The following is a 13891-nucleotide window of genomic DNA, read 5'->3' as shown; positions in this document are numbered from 1 at the left end:
ACAATTTATGACTGATAAGTTAAACAACACTCATCTGTACAGAAACTAAGGGGGAGAACCCACCTATATCTGTGTACGTGACTGCATATGTACAAAAAGCACTGTATTTGCTTCAGAAGCCAGAGACCCCCCGGAGTAGCCCAAGAGAGTGCTTAAGAAGGGGTCTCTCTGGTAACTTACTAATAAAGAGTTAAAGTTACATTCACCGTAGTACGTGGTGTCTTTGCATCGGGTAGATCGAAAGAAGTTTACAACAGCAGTAGCCCAATTGAACATCTCTGACAAGACCTTAAGATTGTTATCCACCGCCACTCCCCTACTAACTTAGCACAGATTGAACAATTTTGCAAAGAAGAATGGGAAAATCGTGCTCCATCACATTGCACAGCAGATAGAAACTTATTCCAACAGACCACTGGCTGTAATAACTGTGAGAGGTGGTTCAACTAAGTACTGAGCAAAAGGGGATGAATACTTTTGAACTGCTAAAATTTCAGTTTTTGAATTTTTAGTTTTTCATGCTTTACAATTTCCCCTGTTTTTAGAGGGGGTCTACAATGAAAAAAGGAGCATGTGATTCACAAATAAACATTCTCAGTTAAATGAATCAAAATCCAGAGCTGGAATACTCATTTATGTGAACAAAGGGTTGGGCTGAATACTTTTACAAGACACTGTAAATAAGCAAGATAAATTGCAAGAAGAATGGACATTATGTAAAGAACAACAGGGAATATTCCAAAAACGAAAGCACAAATTTAAGGATTGTTGAAGAGGCCCTCGATCAAGTTTTCCACTATAACTGGACGAAGTGTGTGTGTGTGTGTGTGTGTGTGTGTGTGTGTGTGTCTGTCTGTCTGTCTGTCTGTCAGTGGTCCAATGTGAAAAAACAAGTTAGAGGACCTAGCAAAGAAGCTTTGTCACGAAGATTTTAAAACAACAGATGCCTGGTTGCCTTGATGGAAATGTGGGCACCACATTAAATTCAAGAAAGCACATGGCAAGAAAGACAGTGCTGATGCTGCAAGTGCAGAAATATAGAAATCTATAAAACTCCCAGACTTGCTTCAAAAATTTTGTGCAGACAATATCTACGATGCTGATGAAACAGGCTTTTTTTTAAATCACCGGACGGTTCCCTTTGCTACAAACATGCAAAATGATCAGGTTCAAAGAAAGCAATGGATCGCATAATTGTGTCGTGCTGTGAAAATATGTCAGGAACTGATAAAAAGAAATTGTTGGTTATTGAAAAAAACGTTAAACCTCAATGCTTTAAGTCTGGGTCTAAGAATGGATAATCTACTAATTGATTACAATGCCAATGTACACTCAATGAATTCCTCCACTGGTAAGCATTATAAATTAACAGTTTTGTTGTATAGTACTAATATTGGCAGTGTTCTAATTGTCCTGCATTTCATTTGAATACATAATTTGTACAGTTAAATGGTAATTTTTTTAAAATACTTTAAATATACCCGTAAACATTTTATTAATACGGGTGGCCACTTAACTGGGCCAAAACGTACTGGTCCTGATGTATTCAAATTAACCAGAATCCACTGTATATATACACATTTGAGCGCAGACACACATGCACAGACGCGCGCACACCTATATACTCAAAAAACACACACCAGTAACAAATACATACACACAGTTATGTGCAAAATCTTAGACATCCTAGATTTTTAAATATAAATTTTGTTTTGGGTGTTGATTTTTTCCCCCTTCTGCATTAGTGTCGTAGAAAAGAGCAAATTTTAAGATCTCCAAAAAATTAAATGTTGAAGATTTTCTTGCGTTTTGTTAAAAAAGTAACATATTAGGTAAAAAAAAAGCACTTTTCAAATAATAAGTTTATGATCAAACAAAGAGTGAACATAACAACAAGACACAGGGTGGTAATCCTGCATCAGCAAGGTCTTTTCCAGGCAAAAATTTCATGGCAGGTGTTTTGAAGATGCACTATCCAGGCTCCTCTGAAGAAGCACAAAGACACGGGCAAAGTTAAGGATAAGAAACAGTGGTAGACCACGGAAACTGTGTGCAGCACATGAGAGACCTGACATCCTTTCTAATCAGAAGAGGCCCAGCACTCACATAAACCACTGGAACCCTAGTACAGTCGGAGAAGTGGTTTTCATGGAAGAGTTGCTGCCAAAGCGTCAGCCCGCTGAAGTGGAAACAAAGTCATGAGACTCACCTATGCACAAAAACACAACCACTGGGGGTGCTGACCAATGGCAGCAAGTATTCTGCACTGATGGGTCAAAGTTTGAAAATTCTAGCTCAAACAGGAGGTAGTTTGTCCATAAAAGAGCTGGAGATGTTACATGGATGAGTGCCTGCAGTCAACAGTGAAAGATAGCAGAGGTTCCCTGCAAGTTTGGGGCTACATTTCTGCAAATGGAGTTCGTGATCTGGTCAGGATTAATGGAATTATCAATCCTGAGCAGTGCAAGCAGATTTCTATCCATCACACAATACCATCAGGGAGGCGTCTGATCGGTCCCAATTTCATTCTGCATCAGGACCATGACCCTAAATACACGGCCAAGGTCATAAAGAACTACAGTAAAGAAATGAACAATGAGTTCTGCAACAGATGGTATGGCCTCCACGGACCCGATTATAACATCAAGGCTGTCTGGGATTACCTGGAGACAGAGCAAGCAAGACAACCAATGTCTGCAGAAGAACTGTGGCAAGTTTTCCAAGATGCTCAGAACAACACATCAGCTGATTTTCTTATAAAACTGTACGACAGTGCACCTTAGACTATTCATGTAGTCTTAAAGGCAATGGGTGGTCACACCAAACATTGATTTGATTTCTTTTAACTGTTTATCGTAATTCTTTTAACTGTTTATAGCTCTTTATAGTAATTTGATATTTACAAACATTTCATTCCATTATTTTTGATTTACCCGTACCTGACAGTTTATCAGTATTGTACATACGTACACACAGAAGATTCTGGTTAATTGAGACACATCGGAACCGGTACATTTTGACCCAATTAAATGGCTGTCCCAATTAGCCATTGCATGGAAAAAGCTTAAGGTATAACTAACACACACACAAAAACATACAGTGTTAAGAGTGGGGACTTTGAAGCTTTAGCTCTTCAAAACTTCAAGGTGAGGCTTCAGTGAGAGAAGGCATAAAAGTTGTAGGTAGATTTTTCTTCCCCAACCGCGCCCCCCCCCCACCGCTGTGTACATACATTTCCTGATGCCTCTGCACACATCTTCAGTGATGTTCCTGGAATCATCGGGTGTTTTGGGTCTTTCAACATCATACATCCTCCTCCAGGTGACCCAGCCAGGGCTGATCAGACCCCAGCTTGTGTCCAGATGGCTAGCTACTTATGACTCCATGGCTCTCCTCTTTTGAGCCACAGCCATCTTGAGGCCCTCTCTGCTGCATTGGTGGTACTGCAGATGGCTCTTCTCTTCCTCTCTCCCTTGATGCCCAAATTGCTGAAGGCCCTGGCTAAAGAACGGGCTGCAAATCCCCTACATCCAACCTCCACTGGGAAACACTTCGCTCTCCATCCAGCCTGCTTGACATCTTCATCAAACTGCTTCCACAGTGAAGTCATGTTAGCTGCAGCCATTTGATCTGCCTCCTGTAAGACTTGATGTTAGAGGGATTAGTTTGCAACACTTGCAGGTTCCGGGCACTATGCGGTGACTCTGGGCCTGGCACCTCCTTTGTCTCACCAGGTTGGACACCTGCACGTTGTGCTGCTCCTGCTCACCCCTCTCCCCAGTATATTTATTGTTTTCCTTCTAGGTGCCAGGTTCTAGGACATCTCGGATCAAGTCCTCAGCATTAAGGGTGAACAACCAAAGATCATGGTCCATGTAGGTACTAATGACATTGGTAGAAAGAATGACTAATTTCTGTAAAGTGAGTTCAGGGAGTTAGGTGCCAAGTTAAAGGGCAGGACTTCCACGGTTGTGATATCAGGTTTGCTACCCGTGCCACATGCTAGTGAAGCCAGAATTAGTTAGATCATACAGTTCAACATGTGGCAGGACCTGGACCAGCTGGAAAAATGGCAGATGGAATTTAATGCAGACAATTGCAAAATGTTGCACTTCAGTAGGACCAACCAGGGTAGGTCTTACACAGTGAACGATAGGGCACTGAGGAGTATGGTAGAACAAAGAGATCTGGGAATACAGGTCCTTAATTCATTGAAAGTGGCATCACAAGTAGATAGGATCGTAATGAAAGCTTTTGGCATATTGGCCTTCAAAAATCAATGTATTGAGTACAGGAGAGGGGACGTTATGTTAAAGTTGCATAAGACATTGGTGATGCCTAATTTGGAGTATTGTATGCAGTTTTGGTCACCTACCTACAAGGAAGATTCAAATAAGATTGAAAGAGTAGAAAAAATTTACAAGTATGTTGCTAGGACTGGAGGACCTGAGTTTAAGGCAAGATTGAACAGGCTGGCTATATTCCATGGAATATAGAAGATTGACGTGAGATTTGATAGAGGTATAAAAAATTATGATGGCTATCGATAGGGTAAATGAAAGCAGGCTTTTTCCACTGACATCGGGAGAGACTGCAACTACAGGTCATGGGCAAAGGATGAAAGGTGAAAAGTTTAAGGGGAACACAAAGAGAAACTTCTTCACTCAAGAAGAGTATGGTACGAGCTGCCAGTGCAACTGGTGCATGCAAGATCGATTTCAACATTTTTAAAGAAGTTTTGATAGGCACATGGATGGTAGGAGTATGGAGGGCTATGGTTCAGGCAGTTTAAATAGTATCTGCATGGACATGAACAGCCTACTTCTATGCTTCTGAAACAAAGCTTGATTGCTTGAAACCACAATGAGAGGAATAGTTTAAATTGTCTTACTGTGTATTTCTCACTTACTATCAGATCTTAGCACTAATTAGGCAGCATAGCATCCCAAAAAAAATGAAAGGAATCCCAGATAATTTCTTGATTAGTCTTTGTTCTTTAAGTGTTGTCCAAATAAGCAGCTGCCCTGATTCACCAACGGACAGGGGATTGTAGCCAAACAATTTCTAACCAGCATCAGTCATATGGCCATTGGACACTACACTATGCTTCAAGTGAAGTGTTTAAATAGTGTCAGTTGTGTATGTCTGTGTGTGTGCACGCACATGTACAAAAAGCAGAGATTTTTATCACTGATACTCGGTGAGAAATAAGCTTAACACAATTCAGAAACAGCCATGAGCGAAAATGAAACAATTGCACTACTTTGAAGTTATCGGCAATCATCTTGAATGTTACAATGAAAATGAAGATTTTGAGAATGCAATTGTCAAAAGCATGGTATGGTCATCTGCACCAAGTGCATCATGGACTGGCATGGAAAGACCAATAATCATGAACAGAAAAGCCAACAAAAAGCAGTGGATACAGCCCAGTCCATCACAGGTAAAGCTCTCCCCACCAATCAACACATCTGCAAAGAGCACTGTCACAGGAAAGCAGCATCTATCATTAAGTTCCCCAACATCTACACCATGCTCTTCTCTCACTGCTGCTTTCAGGAAGGTATAGGAGCCTCAGGACCCACACCATCAAGTTCAGGAACAGTTATTAGCCCTCAACCATCAGGCTTCTGAACCAGAGAGGATAACTTCACTTACTCCAACAATGAACTGATTCCACAAACTATGGACTCACTTTCATGAGCTCTTCAACTCACTTTCCCAATATTTATTTTGATTTTTTTTTTGTATTTACTGCGAATGCTCACATGAAAATGAATCTTAATAGTAGTATATGGTGATATTAAGGTGAAAAGAGTACAGAAATGTGAGGATGTTGCCATATCTCAAAGGACCATGTTACAGAAAAAGCAATTGAGAAAGTTGTAACTTTATTCATTGGAGTGTAGAAAATTGAGGGGTAATCTAATAGAGACTGTTTAAAATCATGAGGGGCATAGATAGTTGAGGTAGAAATATTTCCAACATTTTAACGACAATTGGACATCTACGTGAATAGGAAGAAGTTAAAAGGTATATGGGCCAAACATGGATAAATGAGTTAAGAGCTCAAATGGGCATCTTGGTTAGCAAGGACCATTTGGATACAAGGGTCTATTTCCATGCTGTGAGACTCTGACCAAGTTCCCAAGCTGTGAGAGCACAGTGGGGTTTATACCTGCTGTCATCAGAACTGTCCTTGAGTGCACGGACATTTCTGGTCCCAGGTTTCAGATACATAGAGTGAAAGTTACATGCAGGATAGCTGTTGCACAGACGCTACAGACTTCATTGAGCATGGTCATGGAGACTGGAGACCAGGCTCTGCTGAACATACATGACCAAACATGAAGGTATACATGCAAGTCCCACACAATGTGTGAACACATGCTCTGTCACAGGCATGTGCATTTGTCCATGACACTAATGTTGGCAGAATTTCAAATGGTGACGAGAAGGCGTAGATGAGTCAGCTGGTTGAGTGGTCTCAATAAGACCACAGAATTGATAGTGGACTTCAGGAAGGGGAAGTCAAGGGAAAACACACCAGTCCTCATCATACGATCAGCAGTGGAAAGGTGAGCAATTTCAATTTCCTGGGTGGCAACATCTCTGAAGATCTTTCCTGGGCCCAACAAAGAAGGCACAACAGCAGCTATATTTCATTAAGAGTTTGAGGAGACTTGGTACATCACCAAAGATGCTCACAAATTTCCATAGACATACCATGAAGAGCATTCAAACTGGTTGCATCACCATCTGGTATGGAGGAACTACCGCACAGGATTGGAAAACGCTGCAGGAAGTTGTGAACTCAACCAGCTCCATCATTGGACACTACATCGAAGACATTTCAAAAGCGATATCTCAAAAAGGCAGCATCCATCATGAAGGACCACCCCATCACTCTCTCCTCATTGTACCATCAAGAAAGTACACCAGTCTGACGGCATGCACTCAACGTTTCAGGAACAGCTTCTGCCCCAGCACCATCAGATACCTGAATGGTCAATGAACCCATGTATGCTACCTCACTATTTTTTTCCTTTCATTTGATCTCATTTTGTACTAAATATATATTTTTGTTTAATTTAATTTTTTTATTATGTATTGCTATGTACTGCTACTGCAAAACACATTTCATGACACATGCCAGTGATATTAAACCAGATTCTGATTTTCAGACAAAGCTGTTCAAAGCCACCTCCTCCATCCGAGCCCCTCGCCTAGTTACCAGGTCCAGAGCCCGGCTGCACACCTAGCCCACGTTCCCAACCTCCAACGCCAGTTCCTACCCCAGCCACAAACCTGACCTTCATTTCTAACCATTGATTTATATAATTGTGACATATTTCAGTGATAGCTTTACAATAAAACAGCCAAATTATACAGATTCAATCGAGAAAGATAGTTGCTTGGGCAAGACAGATATACAGCACAGAAACAGGCTCTTCTTCACACCAAGTTCATGCTGACTTTCAAGTACCTACTTACACTAACTTTACAGGAATCTCATATTATTGTCCCCTCCCAACATTCCCCTCAACTCATCTGCACAGCATGCCTCTACTTACAGAAATTAATTAACCTACCAATTGCAGGTCTGCACACTGGAGTAAAGAACATCCAGGGTAAACTTGTGATCACTGAGAAATGGACAAACTCCAAACAGACAGCAGACGTCAGGATTGAACCCAGGTTACTTGAGCAACAAAGCAGCAGCTCCAGCAGCTGCAACAAAGTCACTCACGCCGCTTATTGTAAAATAAATAACTTGTGATGTGGTGAAGAACTGAAGACAACACCCTGGTTGCCTTGTGAGTCCTCAAACTATTAATCAGGCAACCTGATCATGCCACTAACAATGACTTGAAACTGAGCTACACTATATTCAGAAAAAATATCTGACTTTTGCAGAACAACGAAGAACTAAATAGAGCAATAAGGTTAAAAGTAGTGGCTCCCACTTTTAAAGAAAGTTAGGAGGACCAAGTACTGAAGACAACTCATGAATGGAGATCAATGAATTAGAAGATACAGAATTGCAAAGAGATTTGAAGAGAGCACATTAATATTGTGTCACTGGATATTTGCAAAACCCATGACATTTTGGACTTCATAGATCCTGGGGGATGAATTTGGGAAGGCAGATAGGAAAATTCTCAGCAAAATAAAAGACATGAAGGATTAAAATTAAGGTATCTGTGACACAGTCAAATTGATATTTCCAAAATATAATCCTGGGGGCAGAAACAACCAATTTCTGAAGTTTAAACCAAGTATGACAAATCAAGTTATACTGTACCTTGTTTAAATATAAAACCCCAAAAGTAATAAGACTCTTTACAAAGCCATCATAACTTGGCTTTTATGTTAAAATTATACTTAAGAACTTAGTGTGCAATATTATCAAAGTTTACACAGATTCAGTCCTGAATTACTGATAGTGCTAGTGGGATCGAGCTAAGTTGACAAATTGAGATACTCACTGCATTTAACCATAACTTTTCTAAATTATTTAGTATTCAGGCTCATCAAATTTACCATGCTGAACTAATATAATGACAGCCTCACCAAGTCTCTTAGCTTAGTGGTACTTTAATCTGACCATTCTCATTTTCCTTTATCCCTTTCTCTGACCAGTCTAAAATATAGTTATGCTGAAAATATATTTAAAAATTTAGTTTGAACACCCCGCTTTATTCTCATTTCAACTATTCAACTAATAAACAGGCTCTGGTTTTCAATTAAATGAAAATGAGCCATGCCAAGGAAATACTCCCTTTTGATTAAATCTAATTCTCTCTCATATAACGGCACAGCTTATCACTGAAAGACATAAATAACTAACTGTACAAAATGCACTGCACATGTCCAAAGTAACAATTTTAAATGACTTGGGAGCTCTCCATTATAACATCCACCACAAAGGTCTGTCAGTTCTGTCACATCATGCCAGACTCAAAAATTTTACTAGAATTCAGTGAACACCTTCATATCACAACAAGATTCCATCATTTACAGATGCTAGGTAGCAGCACCCACTACAGAAAAACAACTAAATTAAATATATTGTTCCTAGGTTATTGCCTGAAGAACACTTCCATTGATTTTGATTGCTGCACCCTTAGGGCGATGATTTAGGTCAGAAGAGATTCTGGTGAAATTATATTAATAGCAACCAATTTGTGATCAAATATACTCAATGACACCAAAGAGCTAATAACCCACCAAAAACACAAGTTAGCATCGTTTGCAGCGCATAAGATCTAAAAAGCGTGGATTGGGACAGGTTGTTCTCTGGCAAAGATGTGATTGGTAGGTGGGAAGCCTTCAAAGGGGAAATTTTGAGAGTGCAGAGTTTGTATGTTCCTGTCAGGATTAAAGGCAAATTGAATAGAAATAAGGAACCTTGGTTCTCAAGGGATATTGCAACTCTGATAAAGAAGAAGAGGGAGTTGTATGAAACAAGGGGTAAATCAGGTGCTTGAGAAGTGCAAGAAAATACTTAAGAAAGAAATCAGGAGGGCTAAAGGAAGACATGAGGTTGCCTTGGCAGTCAAAGTGAAGGATAATCCAAAGAGCTTTTACAAGTATATTAAGAGCAAAAGGATTGTAAGGGATAAAATTGGTCCTCTTGAAGATCAGAGTGGTCGGCTTTGTGCGGTACCAAAGGAAATGGGGGAGATCTTAAATAGGTTTTTTGCGTCTGTATTTACTAAGGAAGCTGGCATGAAATCTATGGAATAGAGGGAATCAAGTAGTGAGACCATGGAAACTGTACAGATTGAAAAGGAGGAGGTGCTTGCTGTCTTGAGGAAAATTAAAGTGGATAAATCCCCGGGACCTGACAGAGTGTTCCCTCGGACCTTGAAGGAGACTAGTGCTGAAATTGCGGGGGCCCTGGCAGAAATATTTAAAATGTCGCTGTCTATGGGTGAAGTGCCGGAGGATTGGAGAGTGGCTCATGTTGTTCCGTTGTTTAAAAAAGGATCGAAAAGTAATCTGGGAAATTATGGGCCGGTGAGTTTAATGTCGGTAGTAGGTAAATTATTGGAGGGAGTACTAAGAGACAGAATCTACAAGCATTTGGATAGACAGGGGCTTATTAGGGAGAGTCAACATGGCTTTGTGCGTGGTAGGTCATGTTTGACCAATCTGTTGGAGTTTTTCGAGGAGGTTACCAGGGGAGTGGATGAAGGGAAGGCAGTGGATGTTGTCTACATGGACTTCAGTAAGGCCTTTGACAAGGTCCCGCATGGGAGGTTAGTTAGGAAAATTCAGTCGCTAGGTATACATGGAGAGGTGGTAAATTGGATTAGACATTGGCTCGATGGAAGAAGCCAGAGAGTGGTGGTAGAGAATTGCTTCTCTGAGTGGAGGCCTGTGACTAGTGGTGTGCCACAGGGATCAGTGCTGGGTCCATTGTTATTTGTCATCTATATCAATGATCTGGATGATAATGTGGTAAATTGGATCAGCAAGTTTGCTGATGAAACAAAGATTGGAGGTGTAGTAGACAGTGAGGAAGGTTTTCAGAGCCTGCAGAGGGACTTGGACCAGCTGGAAAAATGGGCTGAAAAATGGCAGATGGAGTTTAATACTGACAAGTGTGAGGTATTGCACGTTGGAAGGACAAACCAACGTAGAACAAACAGGGTTAATGGTAAGGCACTGAGGAGTGCAGTGGAACAGAGGGATCTGAGAATACAGATACAAAATTCCCTAAAAGTGGCGTCACAGGTAGATAGGGTCGTAAAGAGAGCTTTTGGTACATTGGCCTTTATTAATCGAAGTATTGACTATAAGAGCTGGAATGTTATGATGAGGTTGTATAAAGCATTGGTGAGGCCGAATCTGGAGTATTGTGTTCAGTTTTGGTCACCAAATTACAGGAAGGATATGAATAAGGTTGAAAGAGTGCAGAGAAGGTTTACAAGGATGTTGCCGGGACTTGAGAAACTCAGTTACAGAGAAAGGTTGAATAGGTTAGGACTTTATTCCCTGGAGTGTAGAAGAATGAGGGAGATTTGATACAGGTATATAAAATTATGATGGGTATAGATAGAGTGAATGCAAGCAAGCTTTTTCCACTGAGGCAAGGGGAGAAAAAAACCAGAGGACATGGGTTAAGGGTGAGGGAGGAAAAGTTTAAAGGGAACATTAGGGGGGGGCTTCTTCACACGGAGAGTGGTGGGAGTATGGAATGAGCTGCCAGACAAGGTGGTAAATGCGGGTTCTTTTTTAACATTTAAGAATAACTTGGGCAGATACATGGATGGGAGGTGTATGGAGGGATATGGTCCGTGTGCAGGTCAGTGGGACTAGGCAGAAAATGGTTCGGCACAGCCAAGAAGGGCCAAAGGGCCTGTTTCTGTGCTGTAGTTTCTATGGTTCTATTGGACAATCTCAAAACACAGGAATCAAAAAGTGAGAAATAGTGTATTCCAAAGTAGCAGTTTCTAAAAGTCTTACAGAACATACACAGAACTGTCAGTTACAGTAAATCTTTGATTTAACAAGTTGATTACACCATCAAATCTTTAAAATGCTTCACTTTAATTGTTATAAATGACCTCATTCTGTTAGTCTAAGAATCCTACATTTGTCCAAACAATTAACTTTAGTAAAATGTGGTTCGTCAAAATTATTTGCAATGTTCTTGGCAAGGCCTAAAATATCATTCTTGTAACAAATAATTGGTAACGGTATATTTTTCAGTAATTTCTACCTCGAGTTTAAGCTTAATATAAATGAGGGGAAAAAGTCACGTGGATCAAAAAACCTTGATGTCAGTTACTGGTAACAGGTTATAATTTCAAAGTAGAAGTGTTCTGATAAAAAATAATGTTTTAAATAAACCACTGCAGCCACCCCAAAAATTAAATCAACAACCCTCCCCTTTCATTGCCGCACATTTAAAATGTTTGTAAAGTGAACATGCGAAAAGAGAAAGAGGGAGAAAAAGTTGCTGGGAGCCGGCAATTTAGGCTCGCACCTGGGCAATGTGTTTGGAAAGCGAGGGCGAGCGGGGGAATAAAGTTTGAGAGGCCGACTAGGCCCGAGGAGGAAGAGAAGGCGCTGCGTGTAGCGAGGGGGAGGGGGTGTGGGTTGGGGAGGGAGGGTGCCTGGCCCTTTAAACGGCCCCGATCCTCTCGCAGACAGGAGCGGACTTGGGGGGAAAGGGGGGGGGGGTGGCCAATGCGAATGTGCCAGAGGGTGAGACGAGGCGAAACGTCGAAGCCGCCTTGGAGTTTATTCCTTCCTTCCCTTCCTCCGCCGGATCTATCACACGAGGGGGGGGTAAAGTCCTCGCAAGTCGCCGAGCCGTTCCCCACCAAATAATCGGCACAAACGCCCGCTCGGCGGGCCGCCCGCCTCCTCCCCCCGCCGCATACACACTCACTCACTCACACACAGCCGCTCACCTCGGCTCGCCCCTGCGTCTGCCTCGCCGCGCCGCTCCGCTCGCCCAGCCAAGATGGCGCTTGCTTTGGCGAGGCAGAGGTTGCGATGTCTGACAGAGGGAGCGGGGCGGCCGGTTTCGCAGCCGCTCTGCCTGAGTCCCTCCGAGCGCCGCCGCCGCCGACGACCGCCATTGCGGTTCTACTTCCAGCCCACCCAGGCCGAAGCAGCCGAGCGCCAACCCGCTTCATCCCTGACAACTTGTCGGGAACACAGACCGCACGCTTCCTCTGTCCTAACTTTGGTACATAGCTGTGAGGAATGTCGATCCCCTATTCCTTTAGGTTTGGTTATTTCTGAAAATTTCGATCGGAAAAAGGGCGAATTCGAAGAAAGTGGAAGAGAGGTCATCGATCGAGTCGATCATCAACTCTCATGCCTAAAACGACGGAAAATGCCGAAGTCAGTGTGACGTTACACAGCAGGCTCAAGGATCAACCAATCAGGCGGGCGGTTTTTGTTCCTCGTGCGGCTCCGGGAAAGGAGGGGCGGAGTGCCAAAGATAGCAGAAAGGAGGGGTTTATCATCTCGCGATATCCTCCCGCAGTCCTCGCTGCTAACGGTCGGAAAATTTCAAAAGAAAACTGTACTGCCTGACCTGTCAATCATTAAGGGAAAGGGGCGGTCCTTCCGGCGCGGCGCAGCAGCACGTGCTCTTGTGGAGGGAAAAGAGCGCTTGGCGGCGACGCGATGGATGCCGCCTGGTTGCGGGGCCTATTCGGCAAGCGGGTCAGAGTCACTCTGATGTGCGGGACTTATTCGGGGCGTTTGCAGCAAGTGGATACTGCCACGAATGTTATCGTTCTGGATCAAGGTGAGAACGCTAGAAAGCCTTGTGAGAAGTCTCCGGAGTTGGAGATGTGTGACCGTGGTGATTGAGGGTGGGTGGTGGGGCGTAGGGTAGCCGCGGCAAAAAAAAACACAAACAATAGGAATTCTGCAGATGCTGGAAATTCAAGCCACACACATCAAAGTTGCTGGTGAACGCAGCAGGCCAAGCAGCATCTATAGGAAGAGGCGCAGTCGACGTTTCAGGCCGAGACCCTTCGTCAGGACTAACTGAAGGAAGAGTGAGTAAGGGATTTGAAAGTTGGAGGGGGAGGGGGAGATGCAAAATGATAGGAGAAGACAGGAGGGGGAGGGATAGAGCCAAGAGCTGGACAGGTGATAGGCAAAAGGGGATACGAGAGGATCATGGGACAGGATGTCCGGGAAGAAAGACAAGGGGGGGGGAACCCAGAGGATGGGCAAGAGGTATATTCAGAGGGACAGAGGGAGAAAAAGGCGAGTGAGAGAAAGAATGTGTGTATAAAAATAAATAACAGATGGGGTACGAGGGGGAGGTGGGGCATTAGCAGAAGTTTGAGAAGTCAATGTTCATGCCATCAGGTTGGAGGCTACCCAGATGGAATATAAGCTGTTGTTC

At 42.7% G+C, this 13891-nt stretch overlaps 2 protein-coding genes across 4 annotated transcripts in view; one reads left to right on the top strand and one right to left on the bottom strand.

Annotated features, from left to right (window-relative positions):
• The window catches only part of ino80 (INO80 complex ATPase subunit), a 254901-nt gene extending 242271 nt beyond the window's left edge, over positions 1-12630 (bottom strand). For 2 of the 3 annotated variants that reach the window (XM_063053383.1, XM_063053403.1), the window contains exon 1: positions 12429-12630. The gene's annotated coding sequence lies outside the window, so the exon portion shown is untranslated. The remainder of the gene's footprint in view (positions 1-12428) is intronic. The other variant, XM_063053393.1, reaches the window with a different exon arrangement.
• A 354-nt stretch (positions 12631-12984) lies between these two features.
• exd1 (exonuclease 3'-5' domain containing 1) overlaps positions 12985-13891 on the top strand; it is a 75602-nt gene continuing 74695 nt past the window's right edge. Inside the window, exon 1 of the mRNA XM_063031335.1 lies at positions 12985-13279. Coding sequence (XP_062887405.1) covers positions 13156-13279 — 124 coding nt within the window. The 5' untranslated portion in view covers positions 12985-13155. The remainder of the gene's footprint in view (positions 13280-13891) is intronic.

This window comes from Mobula hypostoma, chromosome 1 (assembly GCF_963921235.1).
Source record: "Mobula hypostoma chromosome 1, sMobHyp1.1, whole genome shotgun sequence".
In the NCBI taxonomy this organism is placed as follows: Eukaryota; Metazoa; Chordata; class Chondrichthyes; order Myliobatiformes; family Myliobatidae; genus Mobula; species Mobula hypostoma.
The sequence above is the reverse complement of the archived record's forward strand: the minus strand, read 5'-3'. Positions and strand labels throughout refer to the sequence as shown.